At 35.7% G+C, this 26,527-nt stretch overlaps 4 protein-coding genes across 5 annotated transcripts; 1 reads left to right on the forward strand and 3 right to left on the reverse strand.

Annotated features, from left to right (window-relative positions):
• Positions 1-2,432: 2,432 nt before the first annotated feature.
• Positions 2,433-7,292, reverse strand: LOC106160809 (uncharacterized). 2 transcript variants are annotated; one of them, XM_013537565.2, is made up of 2 exons: positions 7,115-7,292; positions 2,433-6,354 (listed from the first exon to the last, which is right to left on the reverse strand). In XM_013537565.2, exon 2 carries the CDS (start codon positions 6,345-6,347, stop codon positions 4,803-4,805), a length of 1,545 nt encoding a protein of 514 aa, XP_013393019.1. In that variant the 5' UTR covers positions 6,348-6,354; positions 7,115-7,292; the 3' UTR covers positions 2,433-4,802. The 2 variants fall into 2 exon arrangements, with proteins under 2 accessions (XP_013393019.1, XP_013393018.1); XM_013537564.2 differs by having other exon boundaries at positions 2,994-6,354; positions 7,054-7,291.
• A 971-nt stretch (positions 7,293-8,263) lies between these two features.
• On the reverse strand, positions 8,264-12,378 carry LOC106160734 (uncharacterized). The gene is made up of 2 exons (XM_013537401.2): positions 12,018-12,378; positions 8,264-11,766 (listed from the first exon to the last, which is right to left on the reverse strand). Exon 2 carries the CDS (start codon positions 11,759-11,761, stop codon positions 10,190-10,192), a length of 1,572 nt encoding a protein of 523 aa, XP_013392855.1. The 5' UTR covers positions 11,762-11,766; positions 12,018-12,378; the 3' UTR covers positions 8,264-10,189.
• Positions 12,379-12,986: 608 nt separating this feature from the next.
• Positions 12,987-17,328, reverse strand: LOC106160729 (uncharacterized). Its single transcript, XM_013537397.2, has 2 exons — positions 16,884-17,328; positions 12,987-16,630 (listed from the first exon to the last, which is right to left on the reverse strand). The coding sequence occupies exon 2, from the start codon at positions 16,623-16,625 to the stop codon at positions 15,054-15,056; it is 1,572 nt and encodes a 523-aa protein (XP_013392851.1). The 5' UTR covers positions 16,626-16,630; positions 16,884-17,328; the 3' UTR covers positions 12,987-15,053.
• Positions 17,329-23,376: 6,048 nt separating this feature from the next.
• LOC106160763 (uncharacterized) lies at positions 23,377-25,793 on the forward strand. Its single transcript, XM_013537456.3, has 5 exons — positions 23,377-23,484; positions 23,747-23,900; positions 24,182-24,220; positions 24,676-24,921; positions 25,267-25,793. The coding sequence occupies exons 2-5, from the start codon at positions 23,807-23,809 to the stop codon at positions 25,620-25,622; spliced, it is 735 nt and encodes a 244-aa protein (XP_013392910.1). The 5' UTR covers positions 23,377-23,484; positions 23,747-23,806; the 3' UTR covers positions 25,623-25,793.
• The last annotated feature ends 734 nt before the right edge of the window (positions 25,794-26,527 follow it).

Raw genomic sequence — 26,527 nt, forward strand, 5'->3', positions numbered from 1 at the left:
TGGGAATATGCATTCCTCATGAAAGTCGAGGCACATTAATATGTCAAAAGAAAGTGCAAGAAAATTAAGTGTGCAACAAACCAGTTACTCTACAAGCAGCAAAGCTAAAAAGTGTACAGATATAAAAGCAAAGAATGATACACAAAATATGTTATTTTGTCAATTTTGATGCAATTTTGATTGATGCTTTACACCAAAATCAACACCAAATTTTAACAAGATAAATCAAATTTAATGGTAGATATGAATGTATCTGTTTTCCTGTACAGATACAAGTACTAAGGTCTAATTGATATGCAAAGTGCATTTTATGTGGAAAAGTGGGTCAAATTCAATGTTACATTAAAAGATTCCCAATATGATTTGCTTTTCAAGTTCAATAGCAATGTTACCATGGGTGATTTTCTCACTTTTGGTGATATAAAGGCTCGAAAGTACAGTTCGTAGGGGGAAAGTAAGTCAAATTCAAGGTCACATGAATTTGGTGCTTTCCCAGTGATTTAGATTGATCTAAAGATTAAGTTTTAGATCGACCTAACTCCCTGGGGGTTCAGGCTAAATTGCAGTCAGCCGAGCGGACACCATAGTTAATTACCCCCTTACAGCTTTTAGTAGGCAATACAGACGCTTAAGCCAGCCAAGCTGACAGTTATCTAGTGAGACTCCCCACATCTATGGAAATGGGGTGATAAAGATCACCAAAAAATGACTTTCAATTGTAACTATGGGTGTATCACTGCTAGTTTAGGAAAATTTCATATTTTGAAAAAATTCATCAGTGAGCATTCCTTTTTGAAATAAACTACATGAAAAACAAACAAACAGTGTTGCAATTGACAAACTGCTAAAAATGAGCTCTCTAGCTTTTATGGTTCCAAAATTACAGAGTTTTCAGGAATGGCATTTTATGGCTGCGTCTCCAGTGAAGATGCAATGATTGACCCTGAACCAGGGATGAAAAAAGAAGACCCCAAGTGTAACTTCTCATCATTATATTTAAGCAAAGTGGTACAAACATTTTTCCACAGAATTTTTTTTTTTTCAAAATTTGGCCCATTTGAAGATTTAGGTTAAAGGCCTCATCTAAGGTCATCTTCAAAGTCTCCACATATGACTTGTGGTCAAACTTTAAAAGTAACTTTTCCCATAATTCCTTAGGGAGATATTTAGCATTTTTAAAATTTCAAAATAATGTTGATTAAAAGAAACAGCCTAACTTTTGGAAAAATGGTCCAATCAACGGGATTTTTTCAAACTCGACCTGTATTTTAATCACTCGGCTTAATCACATGATCATATAACTGGTTTGAGTCCACTCAGGCTACCGGTTTCAAGTATAAGTATAGGCACTGTTTACAACTGTTCCAGGAAAAAAAAAAAGAGTCCCTTGTCGCCTGCGTACTGGCAATGTATAGTGAAGCATGTCATGACAATGATCATAGTTGTGGGAAATACATATATGGAAATTATGACATGTTTATTTAAATCTCAAGTAATAGTCCAGTAAATGAACCAAATTTTTCCACTGAAGTTGATAAAAAAATTTTGCAAAGGTTTCTGAATATGGCCCAGTTATGGGCTAATATAACCCAGATAATTTCCCACTGGAATCCACCCATGGCAAAGTGCCATAATCCAAAATGGCCCCCAGAGGGTATTTAAGTGGGCATATCATGGAAACGGTAACCTAGAAACTTGTTAGAGGTATCATTTCTAATGTTCAAACGCATGGCCCTTCATTTGAAAAAAGTTTGGAAGTCATCTGGGGTCAAGGTCATGCCTAAATATCAAGATCAATCTCAAAAAAGGACTAAAATATCATAAAGTACAATGTCAGCTTTCTTTATTCTTTTCTTTTTTTGACATCACAAAGAACGATATAATAAGTGTCGAGTGTAAATGTGTGACAATCCCTTAGGCCTTGGAGTCATAGCCAATTAGTGTATGTCTAACATCTTTGTGTACCTAAGTTCACAGCTAAGCCTTTATATAAGAATCCGAGATATATCTTGATAGTCCCAATTGTCAGTCTTGCCTGTTGTACCAGCTTGTTTATGGAGGTTATTGTACGTTTATTTGTTCTGTATGACAATGTAATTGATGCTTTCTGTTAGTCCCGACAATCGGCATAATAATGTATATTGTGACTGTGGTATTATGAAATACCATGAAAATCTGACTCCCCAAAAATGTGACTCCCCAGTCAGATTTTCATTATGAAAATGTGACTCCCCAGTCAAATTTTCATTATGAAAATGTGACTCCCCCTATGAAATTTTATTTTATTTGAGAATATAACTTTTATACTGTAGTATACATAATGGAGGCTACATTGGCACTTTTTGTTAGTTTGCAGATGAAAATTTTAATGAGAAAATAAGGAAATTTAAAAAAGTGTATTTTACCACCCAATGACTCCCCTATAAAAAAGCTATTTATTTGATATTTGGTGATCATTTCAACATTTTTCTTTAAGTTTGCTTTATGAAGAATATATATTGGAAATATTTGAAAGTTTCGTGGTAAAATATTGGGTGCAAAAAATGAAAAAAAAATCATATAAAATCTTCATATTCATACCCATGGGATTCGGACTCTCATGAACAAAAGGCCCTATTTTATATCTAGTCAACAAACCATTGTTTTCTACAAGGTTTGCATTGTGACATATATTTTGTTAGTATTTGAAAGTTATGTGGTGAAAATTGTGGTGAAAATTGATAATTTTTGAAACTAGCATTCATCTTACTACTTGCAGGACTTGGACTCCCATAGCCTTTTCATAGGAGTCATTGAGTGGAAAAATACATTTTCTTTTTTTTTTTCTTTTTTTTTCTCATGAAAATTTTCAAAAAGTGCCAATGTAACTTCCATTATGCATACTAAATGATAAAAGTTATATACTCAAATAAAATAAGATTTATGAAGTTTTGTGAGGGGGGAGTCAGATTTTCATGTTACACCGGTGTGACTCATATATGATTATAAGCTGGTTTGTTTGTTTATATGCGACGATATATGTTAATCAGTTTGTGTTATGTGTATTATATACTACTGATATTTTGTGCAACGTATTCTGTCACTCCCCTTTTTTTAAGTGCTGTTAATGTCCAATGAGACTACTGTATGCTAGATTGTCTCTGTTGCATATGTGTTGTAATGTGTGTTTAGTGTGAAAAATGTATGTTTTGTTTCTTTATTCTTTCACGAATGAACTTTATATGATTTTTCTAGCACCTATTGAGAACTGCATACAAGAGGTCACCTTTCTGAATATTGTATTTAACAGGTAAAATACTGTATGTCAAGGTCAAATTTGCATCCAAACACATACAAAAATGACATTTCTGATCCAAAAACAATTCAGTTGAACTAGATAAATTCATTGAGGTCAAGCCTCTCTTTAACGTGCCAGATTAAAGTCATGAAATTAAAGGATAATAGTTTTTTGGTCATCAGAGGTCAAGGTCATGTATGTGTGACAAGGTCAGTCTTAAAATGGGACCAGAATGGTGTAAAATATGTCCAACTATAATTCTCACAGAAATAAAATTCCGTTCCAAGTAATTTGGTCAAAAGGTATTCATTTATAAAGTGAAATTAATTGAACAAAAAAATAATAATAATAATAGCTAAGGTCAAATGGACATGAATGTAATTAAATCAATCAAATAAAAATACCTGAAATGTCATTTCTCTCAAATTTTATAACCCGACATTTACAGATGATCATGCCCTAGCAGCTTCAGTAGGCGTGACAGACATCTAAGCTGCTTAAGTTGAATGCAATTAAGCAAGAAAAGAGGGATCCACAGTTAGTACAGTACAATAGGGTCTGGGAATGTTCCCTTTTTTTATACAGCCCAGTATTGAGTATCCAAACACTGCCCTATAGGATACAAATCAAGAAATTAAACAGGCCCTGCAGTCCATTTGCTCAACTTCTCAAAAAAAAAAATGGTTGTCTTGGCCAGGAACAATTAAGTTGGGTATTGCCGTATAATATAATGGTCATTATCAGTATATAGGCTGTAGCAAGCAATCATCTGTATCCTCATATTTTCCTTCAGAACCACTGGGTGGTTTTGACACCACAGTGAATGGCAAATGGGCTGATCTGCTGCCATGAGCAATTGCTTTCACCAGTCTCCAGAAACAAACATTAAACAAGTAGTTTGCCATCAAAACTTCAAGAAGGAATCTCAATTTATCAGAAATTCTGACATGACTGTAATTGAGTTGATGTATCCAATTTGCTAAGGGGAAGCGTAAGTGACCAATTCGAGGTTGAGAATTTTACAACAGGAATAAAAATCCTGTTAGAATTTTTTTTAAAATCTTTATCATTCTGATTTCTTAAGACTGAAAACAAGTTGCTGACTTCTTAAAACTGAAAACAAACTGTTACATATTTGATATTGATCAAACTTTGTTACCTAAGCCTGGCAAACTAATGACAACATCTCAATATTGCTTACCTTGAACATTGCTTTAACATTGAAACAACGTAATTTCTCCTCTGGGTTATTATACAATTCATTTTACATTAGTAAAAATTCTAATATAATTTACCAAACAATATAGTTATAAATCCCAGAAAAAAATAGGGTAAACTGAAACTTTAAAAAAAGATAACTGAGCACTGCAGCTCTGCAAATAGTATACATGTAGTATTAAATAGTAATACTGTATAGTTAACATGTATATGCTGTAATATCACATTAAAGAACTTATATCTACTCCTTATATACTAGAGAAACTAAGCACAGATTATCATGATGCCCATAATTAATTGACCGTTGTTATGGTTGCAGCATTTTCAACCAGTCATCTGTGTTTTCAATAAAATCTGTAAAAGTAAGATTGCCAACATGTTCAATTTTCCAGGTAAGGTAATAATTTTTGTTTGGAGGAGCAACACTTTTTTCCCATTCTTTTCTATGTTCTTTAATCCATGTGAGATAGAATTTGATGGTGTTCTCTATTTCATCTGTTGGTAAGTCAATGACACCTTCACAGCCAGAGACACCAGAAATCCCATGCCATCGATGGCCAAGAACATGGGCAGCATTTTGATAGCAGAAATTTATATGAATCCAATTACAAACCAATTCCACAATAAATGTTCCAGGTTTTGAGAACAGTATGTTGGACAGACCTGCCCCGTGTGGGGCAACCACCATTACTGCACGATTAAACATGGCAGCTATGTCATTGAAAGAAGGTAATGGTGAATCAGTAAACAATTCAAATCTGAAACCTAGAGCTGGGACAATTTTCTCCATGAAATTCTGTAACTCTGTGTGATGGGAATAGTGTCTTAAAGTTCCAGGGTTTCTTTTGATTAAAACTACACTGTTTCTTTCATTCTGACGAAACTTTTCATCAATTTGTTGTCTAAGGTGCTTGGAGAGGAACTGAGCATGTATAGGTCTGGCTCTTCCACATGTTGTACCTTCTGGGAGATATATCGTCTTGGCCCACACATGTCCAGTCACTATTCTGGAGGGGTCAATTCCAAGGTGTTTCAAAATATTTTTAACTATCCCTACATTATAAATGTGTATTTTGATGTCCTTGCGTCTTCTAAGGAAGTTGATATAAAAACTTGCTCGTGTGAACTCCTCCATCATTGAGTGGAAGATGTTATTACCCCAAAACTGGGATAATACAAACACAGTGTCTTCCACATTTGTTGGAGGTTTAAGGTTAGCAGGAGGGTGTTCCCCTAAGTCTGGAAAAATACACTGTTCAGTAACAATTTTAACATTGTCACTAATTACATATCCGTGATCAGCTGTTATCAGGCCTCTTGACACTTTAGTCAAGAATGTGACTACATTAGGTCTACGATTAGAGTCTAACCTCTCAGGGTTTTCAAAATAAAACTCTTCTAATTTGACTGGTTTGAATGCTGCTGACATATCTGTATTGCAAGACTTGTTATAAAATTGGAGATAATTTTTCTTTGGTGGATTTTGAATGTTCTTGCACATAAGTTCTGATCCTGTCCAATCAAATGCTTTATCAAGTGGTGTATTTGATAAAGGGTCCTTTGGATTAGCCTTAAGAACCAAAACTGATACCTGGGGGAACTGAAGCACTCTAGTAAAATAATCATCCTCCCATTGTCTCAAAACGTCCAGCCGTGGGGCAACCTTAAATTGAATAAGCTTGGTTGGAATAACCCCACTGAAGTTTAAAGTAGTAAACTCTAGTTTAGGTCCAGGTGCAAACTGTCTCAACCAACAGTTTATACCACAAGAGCTTGACAGATGCATCAAAAGCACCAGTGAAGTTATTCCAGCAATAAGCAGGTACAGGAAATGTCGAGGACGTTCTAACATACTTACACTGAAAAAGAAAAAACACTGTTACACACAGTATGTAAAAATGTGTTCTGATCTATATTACTAGTATGAATTTAACTTATGTGATTCTACAGCAAGCTACAGTGGGTATATGAATTTTTTTCATGTGAAAAGTGACACTCTATAATTGAATGGCTTATTTTTTCTTCACTTCACATTGATCAGTTTGATGTATGTATAAAAGTCCCCTGTGACAGAGAGTCCGCTTCCTATTACCATGTACAGGAGAGCCTCGCCTTTGATTTTGACCCACTAAAGTCAGACTAACCCTAACCATTATAACTATATGAAGGGCGGACTTTCTGTCACACAGACCCTCAGTTTCGTGACACGGAGTATACCATATTAAATCAAAAAAGGAGGAGCAGCACACGTTGGATTATGACATCCTCGAAGGATGAGACCCTCTAGCAAGCGTAACTGGTAAAGATACATGTACCAGTAATAGTATAAATGTATAGTTGCACAAAAAAGTAGATTACTTAAATTTGATACATGTACTCAGTAGGTATGTCCTTACAGCTATGGCATTGACAGTGAAAGTAAGAAGCAAAGAATTCTGCTTTTGCTTGAACAAACTGGATAGAGAGTACTGAGTATAGAGAGTATATTATATCAGGCCTCACCCAAGCTCAGGGCAATGCTAGTACATACAGTGGTGATCAAATCTTACAACACTTACATGCTCGGCGTGAACACTGACTATCAAAAGGAATCTCGCAAAGTAAATAACAGCAACTTGCCCTAAACACCTCCTTGACTTTAATTAAAAATTTGTCATGACATGAAGTAAAGACCATGTAACATACTGTTACAGAACGACATGTCGGCGCGAAATTAATGTTCCAGTGTTCAGTCTTTTCCACTGAGTCTTTTCTCACCAAACGTAGAAATTGTGACACTGCAGTTAAAAAATTGCTGCGTTTTCATTGGCTAATGCTGGCGAAGCTTGACTGATCAATGTTTACAACTTGACAATGGGGGTGGGGTAGGGGTGCACTTTTCAAGCTTTTTCTTGGCATTTTCTGATTTATACATTATCACCAGGTACTCCGGTGGTATTTCAGCGGTACTACGGCTTCCTCTCACTGTAAGACCTCATCACGGCATTGTTTACATCGTATAGGGGCCGTAGCAATAGTCCGAAGGTTCATTGGTCCGAATGTTCACTGTAGAACCTTCCGACCAATGCACTATATATATATATATATATAATTATTATTATTATTATTATTGTTATTATTAATACCAAACTTACAACTCGAGAGTTGAATAATTACAATCATTGCATCAAAGTTGAATAAAACCACTAGTGAGTAAGAATAAAGGAATTTCAAAAGACATACGTAAACAAATTTAAAACAAAATAACTAAAATGCAAGGTAAAAAAAGAAATAAAAGTCTATCAGTTAATTTTGAAACTTGTATATCGCACTTATTAAAAAGTCACTCATTGATCGGTTGGTTTTTGATTTTAGGTCTTTTGGATGTCTCCTGTTCCCTTAATGAATATTTGACATTTTGTTTTGGTTGTAAAAGATAATGCAATCTATGATCCGGTTCATGCAATCTATGATCTAGTTAAACCAAAGATAGCTGCTTTAAAAGGGCGACGCACAGAACTCTTCAAATAATAAAATTTCCAAAACAAACGACAGAGATAAGGTGGATTACTCTAGCTCCACCATATATAACTGATCTAGTCAAACATTATAGCCCTCAAAGATCCCTGAGGTCTGGTGACAAACTTTTACTGAAAGTTCCAAAATCAAGGTTAAATTATATGGTGACATATCATTTTGTGTAGCTGCACCAGTAGAGTGGAATAAGTTGCCAATTTTTATTAGACAAATAGAATCACAAGAATCTTTTAAAAAGAAATTAAAAACTCATATTTTTAAGACATTTTATTCATGAATCTTAAATTTTACAATTTTAAAGAAACCTTGGATTTTTTACTTTAAATTACTGTTTATTACAATTAAGTTAGTTTAGCTCTTATTTACTGAGTATATAAAATATATCTTAACCATTTTTATCTATAAACTTCTTTGTATTTTATGTTGTACAGTCTATTGAACATTTTATGGATTTTAGACTTGAAATAAATATATTATTATTATTATTATTATTATTATTATTATTACCTATTAACCTGTAAACCACACAGAAACTAAGACATAGCCAGTAAAAACTGAGTGTACCAAAATTAACACCTTTATCACATTTTGCTTGTCAAACTTTTAGATGTCTGTGTTTTAGTTTGGAGCTCACCGTTATTGTAGGGGAGACCGGGGCTAGTTGGCCTAGTTAGACACTTTTGGCCTTTTAGAGCCAACTATATGAGTTAAGAGTAGCAAAACCGGTTTCAAAGTAAGCCCCAAGAACTAAGCTACCCTCTACCAGGGCGACTGATAGACTTTTACAGATATTCACACATATGTCTCTAGCTAGATAGATGGTCATTTTTGGCTGAAGCCAATCTATCAGTTGCCCTGGTAGAGTGTAGAACTAAGCTACGTATGCAGCGTCATTAATATTCAAATATAATGCCAGATGGCTGACAATTTGACAAAAAAAAAAAAAAAAAAAAAAAAAAAAAAAAAAAAAAAAAAACGCAGTTAACGTTAGGGGGGCCCAACTTGCCGGGATTTTTGAGAGTCTGATTTTTGAGTGCTAATTAACATTAATTGGCGGGTGTGGACTTTATATACCTACAAGCCACGTGCTGTTAAGATAGATTTCCTTAAAAGTCACTTACGAGAAACTACCACTAATATTTACTTATAGATTCAGCTTTCATAGAAACATATACAGAATATATCATATAATTTAATTGATACTTGTTACTGCAGTGTATCAAGTGAGAGTGAAGGTTTGCCTTATATTTACTTTATTACATAACGTTTATCTTCGGGATGCTTGAAGATGGTGCGGTCTGGCTTCAGGTGTACTATACATGTTACCTGAGGTGTACATGCTAGCTCTAAACCATAGCATTAAAGGTAAAAATACTACAGAACATTCAGAAGTAAACTGCATAAATAAAATCGTTAAAACATCATTCCCGACCTTCTAAGGTTTTGACCCCAAAACCTTCATAAATAAAATCGTGCAGCCCTATACATATATTATATTCGATCAAAAGCCTATGAAAATAAATTTTTTAAATCTCTTAAATAAAATTACTTTTAGGTACAAAAATCGTTTATTTCCACTCACCGCTTAAGTAAAACTTTTTAACGTCCGACACTTCCTTAGCATTGTAGGCTACGGTCACTTTACAAGAGTATGTGGCCTATTTTTTTTTACCTCGTAGTTACTTTTTCATAAATTGATGGGGGGCCAACTTACCCCGGGGTCCAACTAGCCCCGGTCTCCCCTATGTCCTTTATAATATTCCCTTTTGTTTTAGCAAAATTTTAGAGGCCTGTGCTTTATTTATTTTCCAACTCATTTTGGTCTTATTGTGTATCCTTTATTTTATGTAAACATTTTAATTTGTACATTTGTAAATTTCATTTTAAACCAGTACATGTACTTCAACCTTTTGGTTGATATATCTTTTAATAAAATTGTTATTATTATTTTCATTATATAAGGGACAGTCGTAATTTAAAGCTTGTTGAAGAATTGAATAGACAGGACAAATGTCTTTACGAGGATTGAAACCCCTCAGTAAGAGAATCCTTTAACTATAAGCATATAAAGTAATAGCTACGTTTCTCTAATTGTCTGCAATTACAATATACATCGTTTCATCTTGTCATCAGATGTATTTCTAGAATTTTCCTTGCGTCAGCTACAATGGAACGTAGTTATGGCTGCAGTGTTTTCAACCAGTCATCTGTGTTCTCAATAAAATCTGTAAAAGTAAGATTGCCAATATGCTCAATTTTCCAGGTAAGGTGATACTTTTTGTTTGGAGGAGCAACACTTTTTTCCCATTCTTTTCTATGTTCTTTAATCCATGTGAGATAGAATTTGATCGATTTCTCTATTTCATCTGTTGGTAGGTCGATGACACCTTCACAGCCAGATACACCAGAGATTCCATGCCACCGATGTCCAAGGATATGGGCAGCATTTTGATAGCAGAAATTTATATGAATCCAATTACAAACCAATTCCACAATAAATGTTCCAGGTTTTGAGAACAGCATGTTGGACAGACCTGCCCCGTGTGGGGCAACCACCATTACTGCACGATTAAACATGGCAGCTATGTCATTGAATGAAGGTAATGGTGAATCAGTAAACAATTCAAATCTGAAACCTAGAGCTGGGACAAATTTCTCCATGAAATTCTGTAACTCTGTGTGGTGGGAATAGTGTCTTAAAGCTCCAGGATTTCTTTTGATTAAAACTACACTGTTTCTTTCATTCTGACGAAACTTTTCATCAATTTGTTGTCTAAGGTGCTTGGAGAGGAACTGAGCATGTATAGGTCTGGCTCTTCCACATGTTGTACCTTCTGGGAGATATATCGTCTTGGCCCACACATGTCCAGTCACTATTCTGGAGGGATCAATTCCAAGGTGTTTCAAAATATTTTTAACTATCCCAACATTATAAATGTGTATTTTGACGTCCTTATGTTTTTTAAGGAAGTTGATATAGAAACTTGCTCGTGTGAACTCCTCCATCATCGAGTGGAAGATGTTATTACCCCAAAACTGGGATAATACAAACACAGTGTCTTCCACATTAGTTGGAGGTTTAAGGTTAGCAGGGGGGTGTTCCCCCAAGTCTGGATAATTGCACTGTGTAGCAACAATTTTAACGTTAGCACTAATTACATGCCCGAATTCAGCTGTTATCAGGCCCCTTGACACCTTAGTCAAGAATGTTGCCACACCAGGTCTACGATTTGAGTCTAACCTCTCCGGGTTTTTAAAATAAAACTCTTCTAATTTGATTGGCTTGAATGCAGCTGACAAGTCTGTAGTGCAAGACTTGTTGTACAGATGAAGAAAATTTTTCTTTGGTGGGTCTTGTAAATTCTTACACATAAGTTTTGATCCTGTCCAATTAAATGCTTTATCGATTGGCGTATTTGATATTGGGTCATTTGGATTAGCCTTTAGAACTAAAACAGTTACTTGGGGATATTTGAGAACCTTTGAGAAATAGTCATCCTCCCATTGTTTCAAAACCTCCAATTGCGATGCCAGCTTGAAGTCACTAAGCTTGGTTGGAATATACTCCGGCATCTTTTTAATATTGTTGACCATAAACTTGGGTCTGGGTTTTGGTGCATCATTGATCAGCCAACATTTTACAGATGAATTTATACCACACACGTTTGACAGGTACAACATAAGCACCAGCAAACATACCATTACAATAAATAGGACAAGGAAATAATTGCGTCGAACGTTTTCCAACATTTTGTCTGAAAATAAAAAGAATGACATACTTGTTATATGGTTTATTAATATAAATTACTTTATTAACTCGCATAATTAATATTTTGTGTTCATAATTCTGTTGCTGCTCTTAATAAAACGTTCTCCATACACCTTGTTTCGCCAAGTGTGTATGTAGGTCGCAAGCTATCACAAACAGCAAGAATGCCGCCTTGGTAACAGAGTGTTGACATGAAGCAAAACCTATTATCAGTGTGCCTTATACATGTAGGCCTACCTGATGTCGCTATCCTCTCTTTCCTAACTTGATCGTAAATTCAGTTATCGAGACACAAATTAAACTTCAGTGGACTTAGCTGCTCCTATACTCAGCCACACGCCAACTTTAAGTTCGACACAGTGTTTGCAGTCTTTTACATAGGCCTATGCAAAGCTTTAAATCCTTATCAATATAATGAGGTCAGTCCTCTAATACTGCTAATACCGATTGGTGGTGTCAGGTTGATTTCTGATGACCGACAGGTATCCCTAAGCGTCCCTTAAATCAGAGGAGGGAAATCCATCCTATTAACATGATAGTCAAAGTTACATGTACGACGCATTATGGCGTCCTGCGTCAAGGCAAGGACGTGAAAGAATGAAACGATATCGAACACAAAAGAGAATCAACAATACAACGGTCACGTGGTTATTTAGGAGTTTTTTTACAGGTTAAGGCCGCCGTTCAACTGGTCTCGTGAGCGAAATGTCGCATGATAAGGCCACACTTTTTTATTTTTATGGATGACATCCTCTGGGGACCCCAAAATCGGTGCGAGAGGGCGAAAAAAAAACAGTCCAAAAAAAAATGCTGCTTAAGTGAAGGAATGCCGTCAGTACACAGCTGGAAACACAAATTTACCACGGAAACACATATCAAACTAACAATATGTCTTTATCCATGCTCTCTAAATATTAAAGCATTGTGAATACTTCGTAGAAAGGTAAAAAAGTCATGAATAGACGGGCCCGTAGCCAGGGGGTTAGAAAGAACCACCCCTTTTGCTGGGAAAAGGTCCACTCTAGGTAAAATTATATCTAGATACATTAAGTTTTTATGGAAAATGGCCCACTTTTTCAAAAAAAAGATCCCCCCCCCTTTTGAAATTGCTGGCCACGGGCCTGATAGACATGCTGCATATTACCCAATCTATTTAGGGTTATTTCATGCATTTTGTTAGTATAACAATCAATAAAACAAATATCAATCAAACAGCATGTCTTTATTTGTACTCTCAGAATATTAAAGCATTATGAACACTACACAGAAATGTTACAAAATGATGCAAACTTGAAAGATATGCTTAAGCCAAAAGGTAAAATGTTTTTTCAAATATTGTGTTATCGGTGTTGCATAAATGCTGAAAAAAGGGAAAAAACTACATAACTTCAATATAAATGGCCCTATCATGCTGATTTTCGAACTTGACCTGCGTATTAAGAATATTTATCAGTTTTGTAAGTTTCAAGCCATAAGGTAAAACGGTTTTTCAAATATTGTGTTATCGGTGATACATAAATGCTGAAAAAAGTGAAAAAACAGCATAACTTCCCCAAAAATGGCCCGATCATGCTGATTTTCGAACTTGACAGTTATGTGGAAACATAACTTGAAAGTTATGTGGTGAAAATTGTGGTGAAAATTGATAATTTTTGAAACTAGCATTCACCTTACTACTTGCAGGACTTGTACTCCCATAGCCTTTTCATAGGAGTCATTGAGTGGAAAAATACACATTTTCTTCTTTTTTTTTTTTTTTTCTTTTTTTTTCTCATGAAAAATTTCAAAAAGTGCCAATGTAACTTCCATTATGCATACTATATGATAAAAGTTATAAAGTTATAAAGCCTCTCTTTAAAGTGCCAGATTAAAGTCATGAAATTAAAGGATAATAGTTTTTTGGTCATCAGAGGTCAAAGTCATGTACGTGTTACAAGGTCAGTCTTGAAATGGGACCAGAATGGTGTAAAATATGTCCAACTATAATTCTCACAGAAATAAAATTCCGTTCCAAGTAATTTGGTCAAAAGGTATTCAATTGTAAAGTGAAATTAATTGAACAACAAAAAAAAAATGATAGCTAAGGTCAAATGGACATGAATGTAATTAAATCAATCAAATAAAAATACCTGAAATGTCATTTCTCTCAAATTTTACAACCCGACATTTACAGATGATCATGCCCTAGCAGCTTCAGTAGGCGTGACAGACATCTAAGCTGCTTAAGTTGAATGAAATTAAGCGAGAAAAGAGGGATCCACAGTTAGTACAGTACAATAGGGTCTGGGAATGTTCCCTTTTTTTATACAGCCCAGTATTGAGTATCCAAACACTGCCCTATAGGATACAAATCAAGAAATTAAACAGGCCCTGCAGTCCATTTGCTCAACTTCTCAAAAAAAAAAAAAAGAAATGGTTGTCTTGGCCTGGAACAATTAAGTTGGGCACTGCCGTATAATATAATGGTCATTATCAGTATATAGGCTGTAGCAAGCAATCATCTGTATCCTCATATTTTCCTTCAGAACCACTGGGTGGTTTTGACACCACAGTGAATGGCAAATGGGCTGATCTGCTGCCATGAGCAATTGCTTTCACCACACAGTCTCCAGAAACACCCCAGAAACAAACATTAAACAATTAGTTTGCCATCATAACTTCAAGAAGGAATCTCAATTTATCAGAAATTCTGACATGACTGTAATTGAGTTGATGTATCCAATTTGCTAAGGGGAAGCATAAGTGACCAATTCGAGGTTGAGAATTTTACAACAGGAATAAAAATCCTGTTAGAATTTTTTTTTAAATCCATATCATTCTGATTTCTTAAGACTGAAAACAAGTTGCTGACTTCTTAAAACTGAAAACAAACTGTTACATATTTGATATTGATCAAACTTTGTTACCTATAAGCCTGGCAAACTAATGACAACATCTCAATATTGCTTACCTTGAACATTGCTTTAACATTGAAACAACGTAATTTCTCCTCTGGGTTATTATACAATTCATTTTACATTAGTAAAAATTCTAATATAATTTACCAAACAATATAGTTATAAATCCCAGAAAAAATAGGGTAAACTGAAACTTTAAAAAAAGATAACTGAGCATTGCAGCTCTGCAAATAGTATACATGTAGTATTAAATAGTAATACTGTATAGTTAACATGTATATGCTGTAATATCACATTAAAGAACTTATATCTACTCCTTATATACTAGAGAAACTAAGCACAGATTATCATGATGCCCATAATTAATTGACCGTTGTTATGGTTGCAGCATTTTCAACCAGTCATCTGTGTTTTCAATAAAATCTGTAAAAGTAAGATTGCCAACATGTTCAATTTTCCAGGTAAGGTAATAATTTTTGTTTGGAGGAGCAACACTTTTTTCCCATTCTTTTCTATGTTCTTTAATCCATGTAAGATAGAATTTGATTGATTTCTCTATTTCATCTGTTGGTAGGTCGATGACACCTTCACAGCCAGATACACCAGAGATTCCATGCCACCGATGTCCAAGGATATGGGCAGAATTTTGATAGCAGAAATTTATATGAATCCAATTACAAACCAATTCCACAATAAATGTTCCAGGTTTTGAGAACAGCATGTTGGACAGACCTGCCCCGTGTGGGGCAACCACCATTACTGCACGATTAAACATGGCAGCTATGTCATTGAAAGAAGGTAATGGTGAATCAGTAAACAATTCAAATCTGAAACCTAGAGCTGGGACAAATTTCTCCATGAAATTCTGTAACTCTGTGTGGTGGGAATAGTGTCTTAAAGCCCCAGGGTTTCTTTTGATTAAAACCACACTGTTTCTTTCATTCTGATGAAACTTTTCATCAATTTGTTGTCTGAGGTGTTTGGAGAGGAATTGAGCATGTATAGGTCTGGCTCTTCCACATGTTGTACCTTCTGGGAGATATATCGTCTTGGCCCACACGTGCCCTGAGACTATTCTGGAGGGGTCAATTCCAAGGTGTTTCAAAATATTTTTAACTATCCCAACATTATAAATGTGTATTTTGATGTCCTTGTGTCTTCTAAGGAAGTTGATATAGAAACTTGCTCGTGTAAACTCCTCCATCATCGAGTGGAAGATGTTAGTACCCCAATACTGGGACAATACAAACACAGTGTCTTCCACATTAGTTGGAGGTTTAAGGTTAGCAGGGGGGTGTTTCCCCAAGTCTGGATAATTGCACTGTGTAGCAACAATTTTAAAGTTAGCACTAATTACATGCCCATGATTAGCTGTTATCAGGCCTCTTGACACTTTAGTCAAGAATGTTGCCACACGAGGTCTACGATTTGAGTCTAATCTTTCCGGGTTTTTAAAATAAAACTCTTCTAATTTGATTGGTTTGAATGCAGCTGACAAGTCTGTAGTGCAAGACTTGTTGTACAGATGAAGAAAATTTTTCTTTGGTGGGTCTTGTAAATTCTTACACATAAGTTTTGATCCTGTCCAATTAAACGCTTTATCGATTGGCGTATTTGATATTGGGTCATTTGGATTAGCCTTTAGAACTAAAACAGTTATTTGGGGATATTTGAGAACCTTTGAGAAATAGTCATCCTCCCATTGTTTCAAAACCTCCAATTGCGATGCCAGCTTGAAGTCACTAAGCTTGGTTGGAATATACTCCGGCATCTTTTTAATATTGTTGACCATAAACTTGGGTCTGGGTTTTGGTGCATCATTGATCAGCCAACATTTTACAGATGAATTTATACCACACACGTTTGACAGGTACAACATAGGTACCAGCAAACATACCATTACAATAAATAGGACAAGGAAATGATTGCGTCGAACGTTTTCCAACATTTTATCTGAAAATAAAAAGAATGACATACTTGTTATATGGTTTATTAATATAAATTATTTTATTAACTCGCATAATTAATATTTTGTGTTCATAATTCTGTTGCTGCTCTGAATAAAACGTTCTCCATACACCTTGTTTCGTAAAGTCATTATGTAGGTCGCAAGCTATCACAAACAGCAAGAATGCCGCCTGGGTATCAGAGTGTTAACATGAAACAAAACCTATATTATCAGTGTGACTTATACATGTAGGCCTACCTGATGTCGCTATCCTCTCTTTCCTGACTTGATCGTAAATTCAGTTATCGAAACACAAATTAAACTTCAGTGGAATTAACTGCTCCTATACTCAGCAACACGCCAACTTTAAGTTCGACACAGTGTTTGCAGTCTTTTACATAGGCCTATGCAAAGCTCCAAATCCTTATCAATATAATGAGGTCAGTCCTCTAATACTGCTAATACCGATTGGTGGTGTCAGGTTGATTTCTGATGACCGACAGGTATCCCTAAGCGTCCCTTAAATCAGAGGAGGGAAATTCATCCCATTAACATGATAGTCAAAGTTACATGTACGACGCATTATGGCGTCCTGCGTCAAGGCAAGGACGTGAAAGAATGAAACGATATCGAACACAAAAGAGAATCAACAATACAACGGTCACGTGGTTATTTAGGAGGTTTTTTTTACAGGTTTGGTGTTAAGGCCGCCATTCAACTGGTCTCGTGAGCGAAATGTCGCATGATAAATCGATGCACATAGGAAAATGAGGATACTGTAGTTATTTCGCATTAATACGGATTGATAGGAACAATAAGCAATCATTGAGAGCGGTCAAAAATGAAAGCACTCAAAGTACTGTGAAGAATATATGTTAGCATTCATTCGGTGTCTTAAATTACAAAAGGGGTCTGTAGTTATTATAAGCTCACCCCGTTGCTTTGTTATATTTATTTTACAGTGGGGGGAGGGAGGCGACAGTGTGGTTTTTTTTTGTGTTTTAGTGGGGCCCCGACATCAGAGGGTAGAAGGAGTTAAGGTGCAGCAAGTTTTAGCGGGGGTCATTCCAAGAACGTGCACTGGAAGGAGTTGCAGATTATGGGGGGAGGGGGTTCGATGTTAACTCCCTTCGCGCTTACAGGAAAGAGCTTACAGCGGGTGATAATCTGTAACCAGGCTGCCGCTAGGTGGACTTTGGAAAATAAAAGACCACTATATTTTATATGCTATCGCTTTATTTATTTTTTTTACATTTGAGCTACGTGTAACACCTAAATCATAGTACCACTGGAACTTAAAATGTTGCTACACTCAGCAGTGATTATATCAAGGAGAATACATTTTTGTGGCAAGATTTGATTGTTTTAATTTTTTTACAACGTATTGTGATTATTAGTACAACTTTTGATGGTTAATTTAATATTTCATAAATCTTTTATATTATATAATTCACCAGTTCTGCAAGCAATTTTATTGTTTTCTTAGCGTGTTACTATACTTCTGTCAAAATAGGACAAAAGAGAGGAAGGGCCTATAGTATGCTGGAAGAATTTTAGTGTTTGTTTATTTCGCACTATAATAGGTTCAAATAGGTTCAAAAATGAGATTCCAGGCCACGCATGCAATTCAGGGTGCACCATTAGTTCAACAACAAAACCTTTTAAGTTAAACTTGGACATAATAACGAATGGTTAAAACTTTTAAATTGATAACTGGCAGCTCATTTACAGTTGATGGTGTAGTTTTATTTGCTTGTTGTTGAACTTAAAAAAAAACAGAAGATACATAGCATGGCAATAATCTAGTTTTCATTTAACATAGAAATGACATCAACTGTCGCACCTTGGGGCCATCAAACTTAGAGTCCTGGGTTGCATTAAACACACACACACATATCAAATAAAGAAACGACTCTCATTTTGCACAATTTAGGCCTACCTGTTTATGACATGCCACCACAACGGCACTTTTACATGATATTGATCACGCTACACCAGACGCAAACACGTATCAAAGAGTAAAAGAGAAGGATTTGTAAGTTCAATTTGTTATTTTGCAAATGCATCATATTCTATGTCTTTGCATTTAAATTGTAATGTACTCTACAGATATTTAAAATTAACAATATTCAAATCTACCAATTGTTATCAGTCTTGCAGACGATTTCGGAAGTGTATTATATGGGTTTGTGGTGTGCTGCAAGGTTGAGAAACTAATGGGCAAGTGCAAGGCAGAGATAGCTTTTATTGAGTCTGATTTTTCGAACATAATATTTATTGAAAAGTACAGTATTCAAGATTTTATCTGAAAACAGAAGTTCCATCTTTGGATAATTTTATACATGTAGTTTTGGTTTCTCTTATATCATTTCAAAACATTTTAAAGGATTTTTCAACTGCTTGAAAACTTAATTAATAACATATAAAGACAGACATCTAATGAGAATTCTCTAGGTAGCAAAAGTTTGCTTTTTTTATATTAGCCTATAAGCATATATCCTAGGTACAATATGTCAGTAAAGGAGGAGGACAGAATCGTGGCAACGAAAATGAGATTATCTGCCCACAATCTAGTCATCGAGAAAAACAGGTGGGTCAGAACACCATGAAAAATTGTTTGTTAATGCATATATATATATACGGCAGAGTGCCGAGAAAGTTTCGCTCAATAGCCTTTTCAATTTGAATATCGTTTTTCCTAGAATATCGTTTTCTTGTGGAGTAAAAATGAGTTCAAGTATGGGAGGGAACATGTTTGGCGGAAAGCAGAAAATGTTTTTGATCCAAAATGTTTTTAACCAAATTTCTGCAAAAATACGGAATGTTGTCTTTTTAATGAATAACTGATTTTATGGACAAGAACATGTCAGATACTGCAATTTCTACAGCTTAACATATGCATGACATGTATTTATTTTATACATAGTTTTGTTCACCAACCGGTTGCCTTGCGCTTCAAGGTAAGGATAGTCCGAGGCGTAGAGGCAAGAAGAGGCTTAGGTTAAAAGACTGTTTAAACTATCCTGTGCTGCACGCAATAATTTTTATTGTATCATTTAGGTTTCCCTCAAACGCTGTCGAAAGGAAAACAACAAAGCTATTAATCAGCAATTATTGTTATTTGGAGCCATTACCGTTGTCATAATCATGCCTAAATTACAAGATATATGCCCGGAAAAGCTATGCTTAAATATCCTGTAATACCCGCTAGATTACGAAAACAGAACGTGAGAAGTCACTCCGCTGCAATGCATTATGCACTTTACAATGCAAGACATTCCTGGCGCATATAATTTCATCCTTTTCGCTGTAAAGATAACTCCATATCACGTAGATTCTCGACCGTTTGCTAGTCTGTTGGTCTATTTAGGTTGGTCCCCATTAGCTCTTCTCGTTTTTTTTTTTTTTTTTTTTTTTTTTTTTTTTACCAGGGCCACAGATTTCAAAGATACCCGGTATGTCTCTATCTAATTACATGTACTTTTCTGAGACAGTACAACATTGTGTCGTAGAATAGCCAGAGACATATCTGTGAATATCTAGTGGAAATCAATATGTGACTCTGGTAGAAGTTACTTATCATCTCTCACATTCCCACCTTTCATTCTTCTATTTACCTACTTTAACTATCAATATCCTCGTTCATCTTGACAACCTTCTGTCTTAGGGACCATTCCCATAATCATGTCGTACTAGCAGGATCTATCTGTCTCCGCGGGGATTCTCGCTAAATTGCATTCAGTTTTAGCGTACATGAAAGTTAATTACCCCACTAGCAGCTTCAGTGTGCGTGACCGCTTAAACTGAATGCAATTTAGCGAGGAATTCCCTCGGAGTTAGATCGATCTTGCTAGTGCAATAGATATATGGGAACCCAGTCTTAAGTAGTTTTAATTTTATGGAAATGTATTATATCACTACAGGTCTTTGCAATTTGATACCAATTCTGTTAAAAAAAGAACAGTAACTTTGTTCATGCATATTCTAAATATATTTTACTTGTTGCCCTTGGCCTTGGGCCCAAATTAAGCCCCCCATCCCAATACTTAATATCGTGGGATTAGCCACGTGCGCAAGATGATGCGTGAACATCCACGTTATATACTGGCTCGTCCAAGGTCAGGTAACATTTACAGGTGGGCAGATGTGACACCTTGGTGTACGTAACAACCACACTTTATGGCTAACCCATTGCTAATGAAACATTTCAGTTTAAACAACTCACATTAATGTATTTTAGGTGTCTTGTTTTCTTGGAATGATTTAGGATTTACATTTTAAAGTGACATGTCACCACCTTGCAATAAATTCAGCACTGGTGGCAATAAAACATGGTCGTTCGTGAAAGATAAGTAATAAACCAAGGAAACTACAATCGTCAAAAATAAACACGAGTTTTGTAATAGTACAGGTGCTCCTAGTGTTTGCGAATACAGACTTGACATTTAATATGGAATCTTTCAGTTTCGAATGTATGCCTAGGTGAAAATGCGTTCTTTTTTCACAAACTCCGATCTCATATAAGATATGTGAATGGAGAAGTGTGTAGTCAGGTGTGTCGCTACCAATTAATGATTATTAGGTTTGTTGCGCTGCTGCTTTATGTAATATGCAGTGATTTAATTGGGTAGTGCTCCTTTGGGCAGGTCAAAGCTGGGCTTTGGCAAAGCATGGTTCTGTCAAAAAAGTATCTATATGTCTGCAACTACTGCATAGAAGAATTTGACATTTTGCATGCAAGAAGTCGTAAAATGAGCTATGTAGTGCTTTACAAATTTGTTAATCTGTGGCAGAATGGCGCGAAAAAGACAGGCATTGCTAGACAGGTAATTGCGCCAAACGAAACGGTCCGCACAGTTTTATAGAGTAATGCCCAGACTGATGTACCTACACAGAGGCCACAACCAATGTATTGAAATCTTACCACCAGGGTACAGGACCCACTGTCTTTCGGAATATGCTGTTGCAACTAAACAAAATCCACCCAGTCCGTTCAGAATGAGGGGTAAATTGCCACCAAAACGCATTTTTCAAGGCCCTTAGTGAACACCAAACTGGTTTTAGCTGGTTAAAATACCAGACGACCTCCGAGGAACCCACTGTACACAGCAAAACATCGTTGTATGTTTCTCTATTGAATTGGGGTCCTTGACTGTTTCTGAGTTGAACACTGAAATCTCGTGGCTTTTTGAGGTCAGATTTCACCTGTACCGCTCAACAGTCAAAACAGAGTTTACAGACATCCAGAAGAGGCCAACGACGAAGCGTGTATCGCGTCTAAAGTGACTAAGGTCATTAACAGCGTCATTATTTGAAGTGGATACCACATTGGTGCCAAAACACCAATGGTAGTCATCGACGAAAACCTGAGCCAGATCAAAGAAATAATCTGGGAACCACTTGGCTATCATTTGATAGGGGGCAACTTAGGAACAATTTTAGGTTGCACGGTTCACACAGAGCACTTTTAATAGCAGATTACTTACAGAACCAAGGGAATGAGCAGCTACCTTGATCAACAAAATCGCCATATTTGAACCACATAGACAATATGTGGGTAGCCCACTACTCTCCGAATCAATGGCCTACATGTCCTACAACAAAACTGGACCAAATTGGGCAGATTTTGACCGATGCCTGGAATGTTATTCCAGATTGAACTATCCCAAGGAATGCCTTGCCACTTGAGAGCGCTGGTAGCAGCCAGAAGAGGTCAGGCGTAACAGCGACCGTTACTGTGACTGGACATTGACATGCGGGTCCTTTGTGGAGCGTTTAACTCTTTTACAGACAATAACTTGGAAAATATGGAGGTCGTCCAAAATATCCCTTTTAATGGTTGTCGTATGCCATAGAATAGGCAATGTGTTTTTGTTTGCTTCTCTGGCGAATTCCATTAATGAACTGATGCCACAATGACATCAAAGAGATAATTAAAAGTTATTAAAACACGATTTTAATCCTTATTTTCATTTATCAGTCAGCAAAAAAGGAAAAAAAACTGATGAAAAATGAATTGGAAAAAAATATTCCATATTAAATGTCAAGTCTGTAAAATGACTTTGGCAGATTCTAGAGATGATAAACAAATACCCATTCCAGGTGGTAGACATTGATTGACAATCACATAATTAGCAAATGCGAACTAAAAGGGACCGTTTGTGAAAGAAAAAAAATTATTTTTAAAGTCATCAACCATTTTCTAGCTCTTACCATTCATCGTCCTTTCAAATTTTAACTGCAAATAACATTTGTTTTCATAAGCCAAATAAGCGGTGTTATCCTTTTCTTGCATTTTAATTTTTTTGTAAAATGCTTATTAGAGCAAATGTAATTTCAATTCTGCAAAAATGTCGTGTTAAGACAGTGACAACAGGCTGTCTATAAATAATAAATAAATTACAAGTTTTAGTGTTACAAAAATTCAGCACATGGCATTTTGACTAGCACAAGAAATGTTCTAGGAAAACAGCCAGCCGATATTAGACATATGGCTCATAATTGAAAACCATTTCATGTGGCAGTAATAATAGACGAATATATCATTCTGTAAACTCGTGTCCTTTGCTACAATATACAAATTACATGATCACGTTTTTTTTTTTTTTTGTGAAGTTTTTGAAATTATTTATGATTCCCCACGTATTGCATTATTTATGATTTTCTTCAAATCAACAGTGCCATTAATTAAACATTAGGCTCGTTTGAGAAAAAGAAATCATTAACATTCTTGTAAAAGATGACAAACTTATCCCACTCCTTATTTCCTTATAAATTTATTATTTAAGTAGAGGTGATTTCAGAACACTTTCATTCAAAGACAAAAGAGTGTACACAGCGCTTTTTAGAGAGCACACAGGTAAGAGAAAAACTTACGTCAGCTGTAACTATTACTTAAATTTTAGACACAGTTTGCAAATGTACTTTCTTTGTTTTTCAAAGGGTTACCCAAGGTATCGACAGATTAAATAATTCTTTGACTTATTAAGATTTGAGGTTTTAAAAATATCTTTAAAGGAATAAACACAATTGAAGACAGTGCAGGCGTAAAAATAATTGTGAAAAACTGCGCACTACAAGTGCGGCTATGCTCTAGTTTATCTTTTTTCATTTTTTTTAGAAAAAAAAAACAATAAAACGATAGTAAAACTAATTTGAAATTGCCAACTTTATCAAGAACAATGGATCGACAATTGTCTGGCCTATGCCTGCTAGTTATGCTCTTCGGCAGTTGTAAGGCTGAGTCGGCCAGGTTAGACCTCTCCAAGCCCATAGGTGGGTATTTTCAAGAGAGAGAGAGAAAGAGAGAGAGAGAGAGAGAGAGTTCCTGCAAATACGAAGGAAAACTTTTAATTAGTATGTTAATTACTACAAGCCGTTTCACAATTTAAATTTTAATAAAACAGCACTAATTATGAAAAAGTCATCAAAATGATCATAAACATTATTTTTATATTGCTTTTATTTCCACAATTTTATAAATTTTATACTGCACTGGTTACGAGAAAATAATCAAAATGATAATAATCGTAATTTTTATGTTGCTTTTGTTACAGTAAGGTATACCTACAAGTGTATTGTGGACTTCCAAGGGGGTAAGACTCGATAACACCTGTTCATTGTAAATTGTTGACAAAGAAATCGACACGTGATTTTTAAAGCCAAGGAATATCTTGCTATAGATAACTCTGATAATCTGAAGTCTATATTCTATATTTTAAAGTGAACATTATTATTTATCCAGTTCTATTATACAAAGATAATAAAAAAATTTGAATCTCATACTGAATCTTACTTGAAACGGAGGTCACGATGGTTCGACCCTGTCACAAGGGCATCGACGGGTGAACTGAAACTGAGTTGTTACCGGTATCACCGGTATTTCCGTTTCAAGTAAGATACAGTATAAGATGAAATTGTCTCATTATCTTAGTAATTCTATATGTAATTCTAAAAGATTTGAGAGAAATAGGACTAATGCCTAGTCACTAAGGTAAACTAAATCAAATCAAAAACCTTAATTTTATAGTGGGCGCAACATCTATTCCAGACAGTTACTATGATCTAGTGACCCGCACGGACGGTTATGGCTCTATCAGTGGATTAAACCCGTCATGGGCAATATCTGCTAGCTTCACAGGCGGGTCTAGAAGCACTGGTGCCTGTGCCCGACAGGCTTTGGCGAAGATTGATTTTAACGCCGGTGCCGGAAAGAAACTACGTATTGATATGTGTTTTAAGACCCCCTCCGGCAAGAACTTTAACATCGGAGACTCCATCAGTAACAATGGCTATGGTAAGTGATTATATTATATCAGAGAAAAGCGTATCATGATTGTTGGTTCAATAAGTACGACCGTTCAGTTAACATTCACATTTTGTCCCCATATTTTGGAAGTACTGTTTATACAGTATGCACGTTTATTTAATTCATTTCAAATTTCACTGGGACTATAACATTCAGTTCCAAGATAAGAAATGTATGTGTGCATACTTTGATATTAATACATCTGGTATTTCCCCCATTTGTGCAGAATAATGCATTACGAATAATTGAAATAAGTTACATATTGTCGATCAATTATGAGAGCATCTTTATCTACTTTACTTTTTACTATATTGATATTTCATTCTTCATCAGCCGGAGACAGCAATCACCAGCGAAATGATGCCGAAATCCAAAATGACGGAACAAAGTTCCTTGCCTTCAGTCACGACGACTATGGCTCTGACAGAACTCTAGTAGACGCTCCTGACACTATCCAGCCGTACAGTTCGTTCAGTGTGGAGATCGGAGACAACTACGTGGGTTGGGATAACTACAAAGTCATTCGATCTCTCAACTCTACAGGACTTTTTGCTTTAAACGGCCAAGCAGATAAAGGACCTAGAAATCCGGGTCCTAACTACGATATCTTCATGGGGATGAACCGAGTTGTCCACGGAGCTTACCGAAAAGGCACGGGTCTGTGCGCTGTTGGGTTTAAGTGGCTCTAAATATAGACGCAAATTTTTATAATGATAAAAAAAGATTTTTGATTTTTCACTTCTGTATTTGTATACTTTAGTTGAATTATAAATGATATTACTTTCTAAAATTCTTGAAAATTCCTGGCTCTGATCTTCATTTTTAATGTTACCCTAATGAGCAATAAACAGCGAGACCTACTCTATGAGTTTTTTCTTAAAAAAAAAAGAGAAATGTGCGGGACCTTTTTATCTCACTTTTTCTTCACAAAATGTGTCAAATGTAACTTAGGCAATTGAAACTACCACAGTGATTGCATCTGAAACAATTTATAAGCAGACCTACATGTAAATAAGTTTAAATATGAAGACTGGCAAAATATTACTTCAATATCCAAACTCTGAACCCCTGACAGTCCAGTTTCCAGTTCCAGACTTTTGTGTAAATACAAAGCCAATAAAATACTGAAAAATAAGTCAACATCATATGCCCAAGGGATAAGCCACTACAAAACATGCCTTAGTGATCAGGATAAAGTGGACAATTGTGCCCATGGATATATAACTATGGTACATAAAGTCCTAAAGCGTTGATTACATTTTCACGGGCGCCGTGCGATGAAATTGTCAGAACAATTTTTTTTTTTTTTTTTTGAAATCGTAAGGCTACGTCGAGTATGTCTACATTAAATGGCCTTAAATACGTACGATTCCGTGCGACTTCGCACGGCCACCGTCAAACTCCGCTCTGACGCCGTGCGAAAGGGTATCACGGGAAGTATACCGTACGGGCAGTATACCGTGCGGCCATCGCATTTCAAATGTAATCTAGGTTCAAGTTTTCTTGATCTACTGACAGTTAAAAAGAACTGTCCAAAATTTATATAATAACATGAGAATCCTTATTAAACGGGAGACTGCTTGCAGATATAATT

This window comes from Lingula anatina, chromosome 1 (assembly GCF_051362555.1).
Source record: "Lingula anatina isolate TDL-2025a chromosome 1, LinAna3.0, whole genome shotgun sequence".
NCBI lineage: Eukaryota > Metazoa > Brachiopoda > Lingulata > Lingulida > Lingulidae > Lingula > Lingula anatina.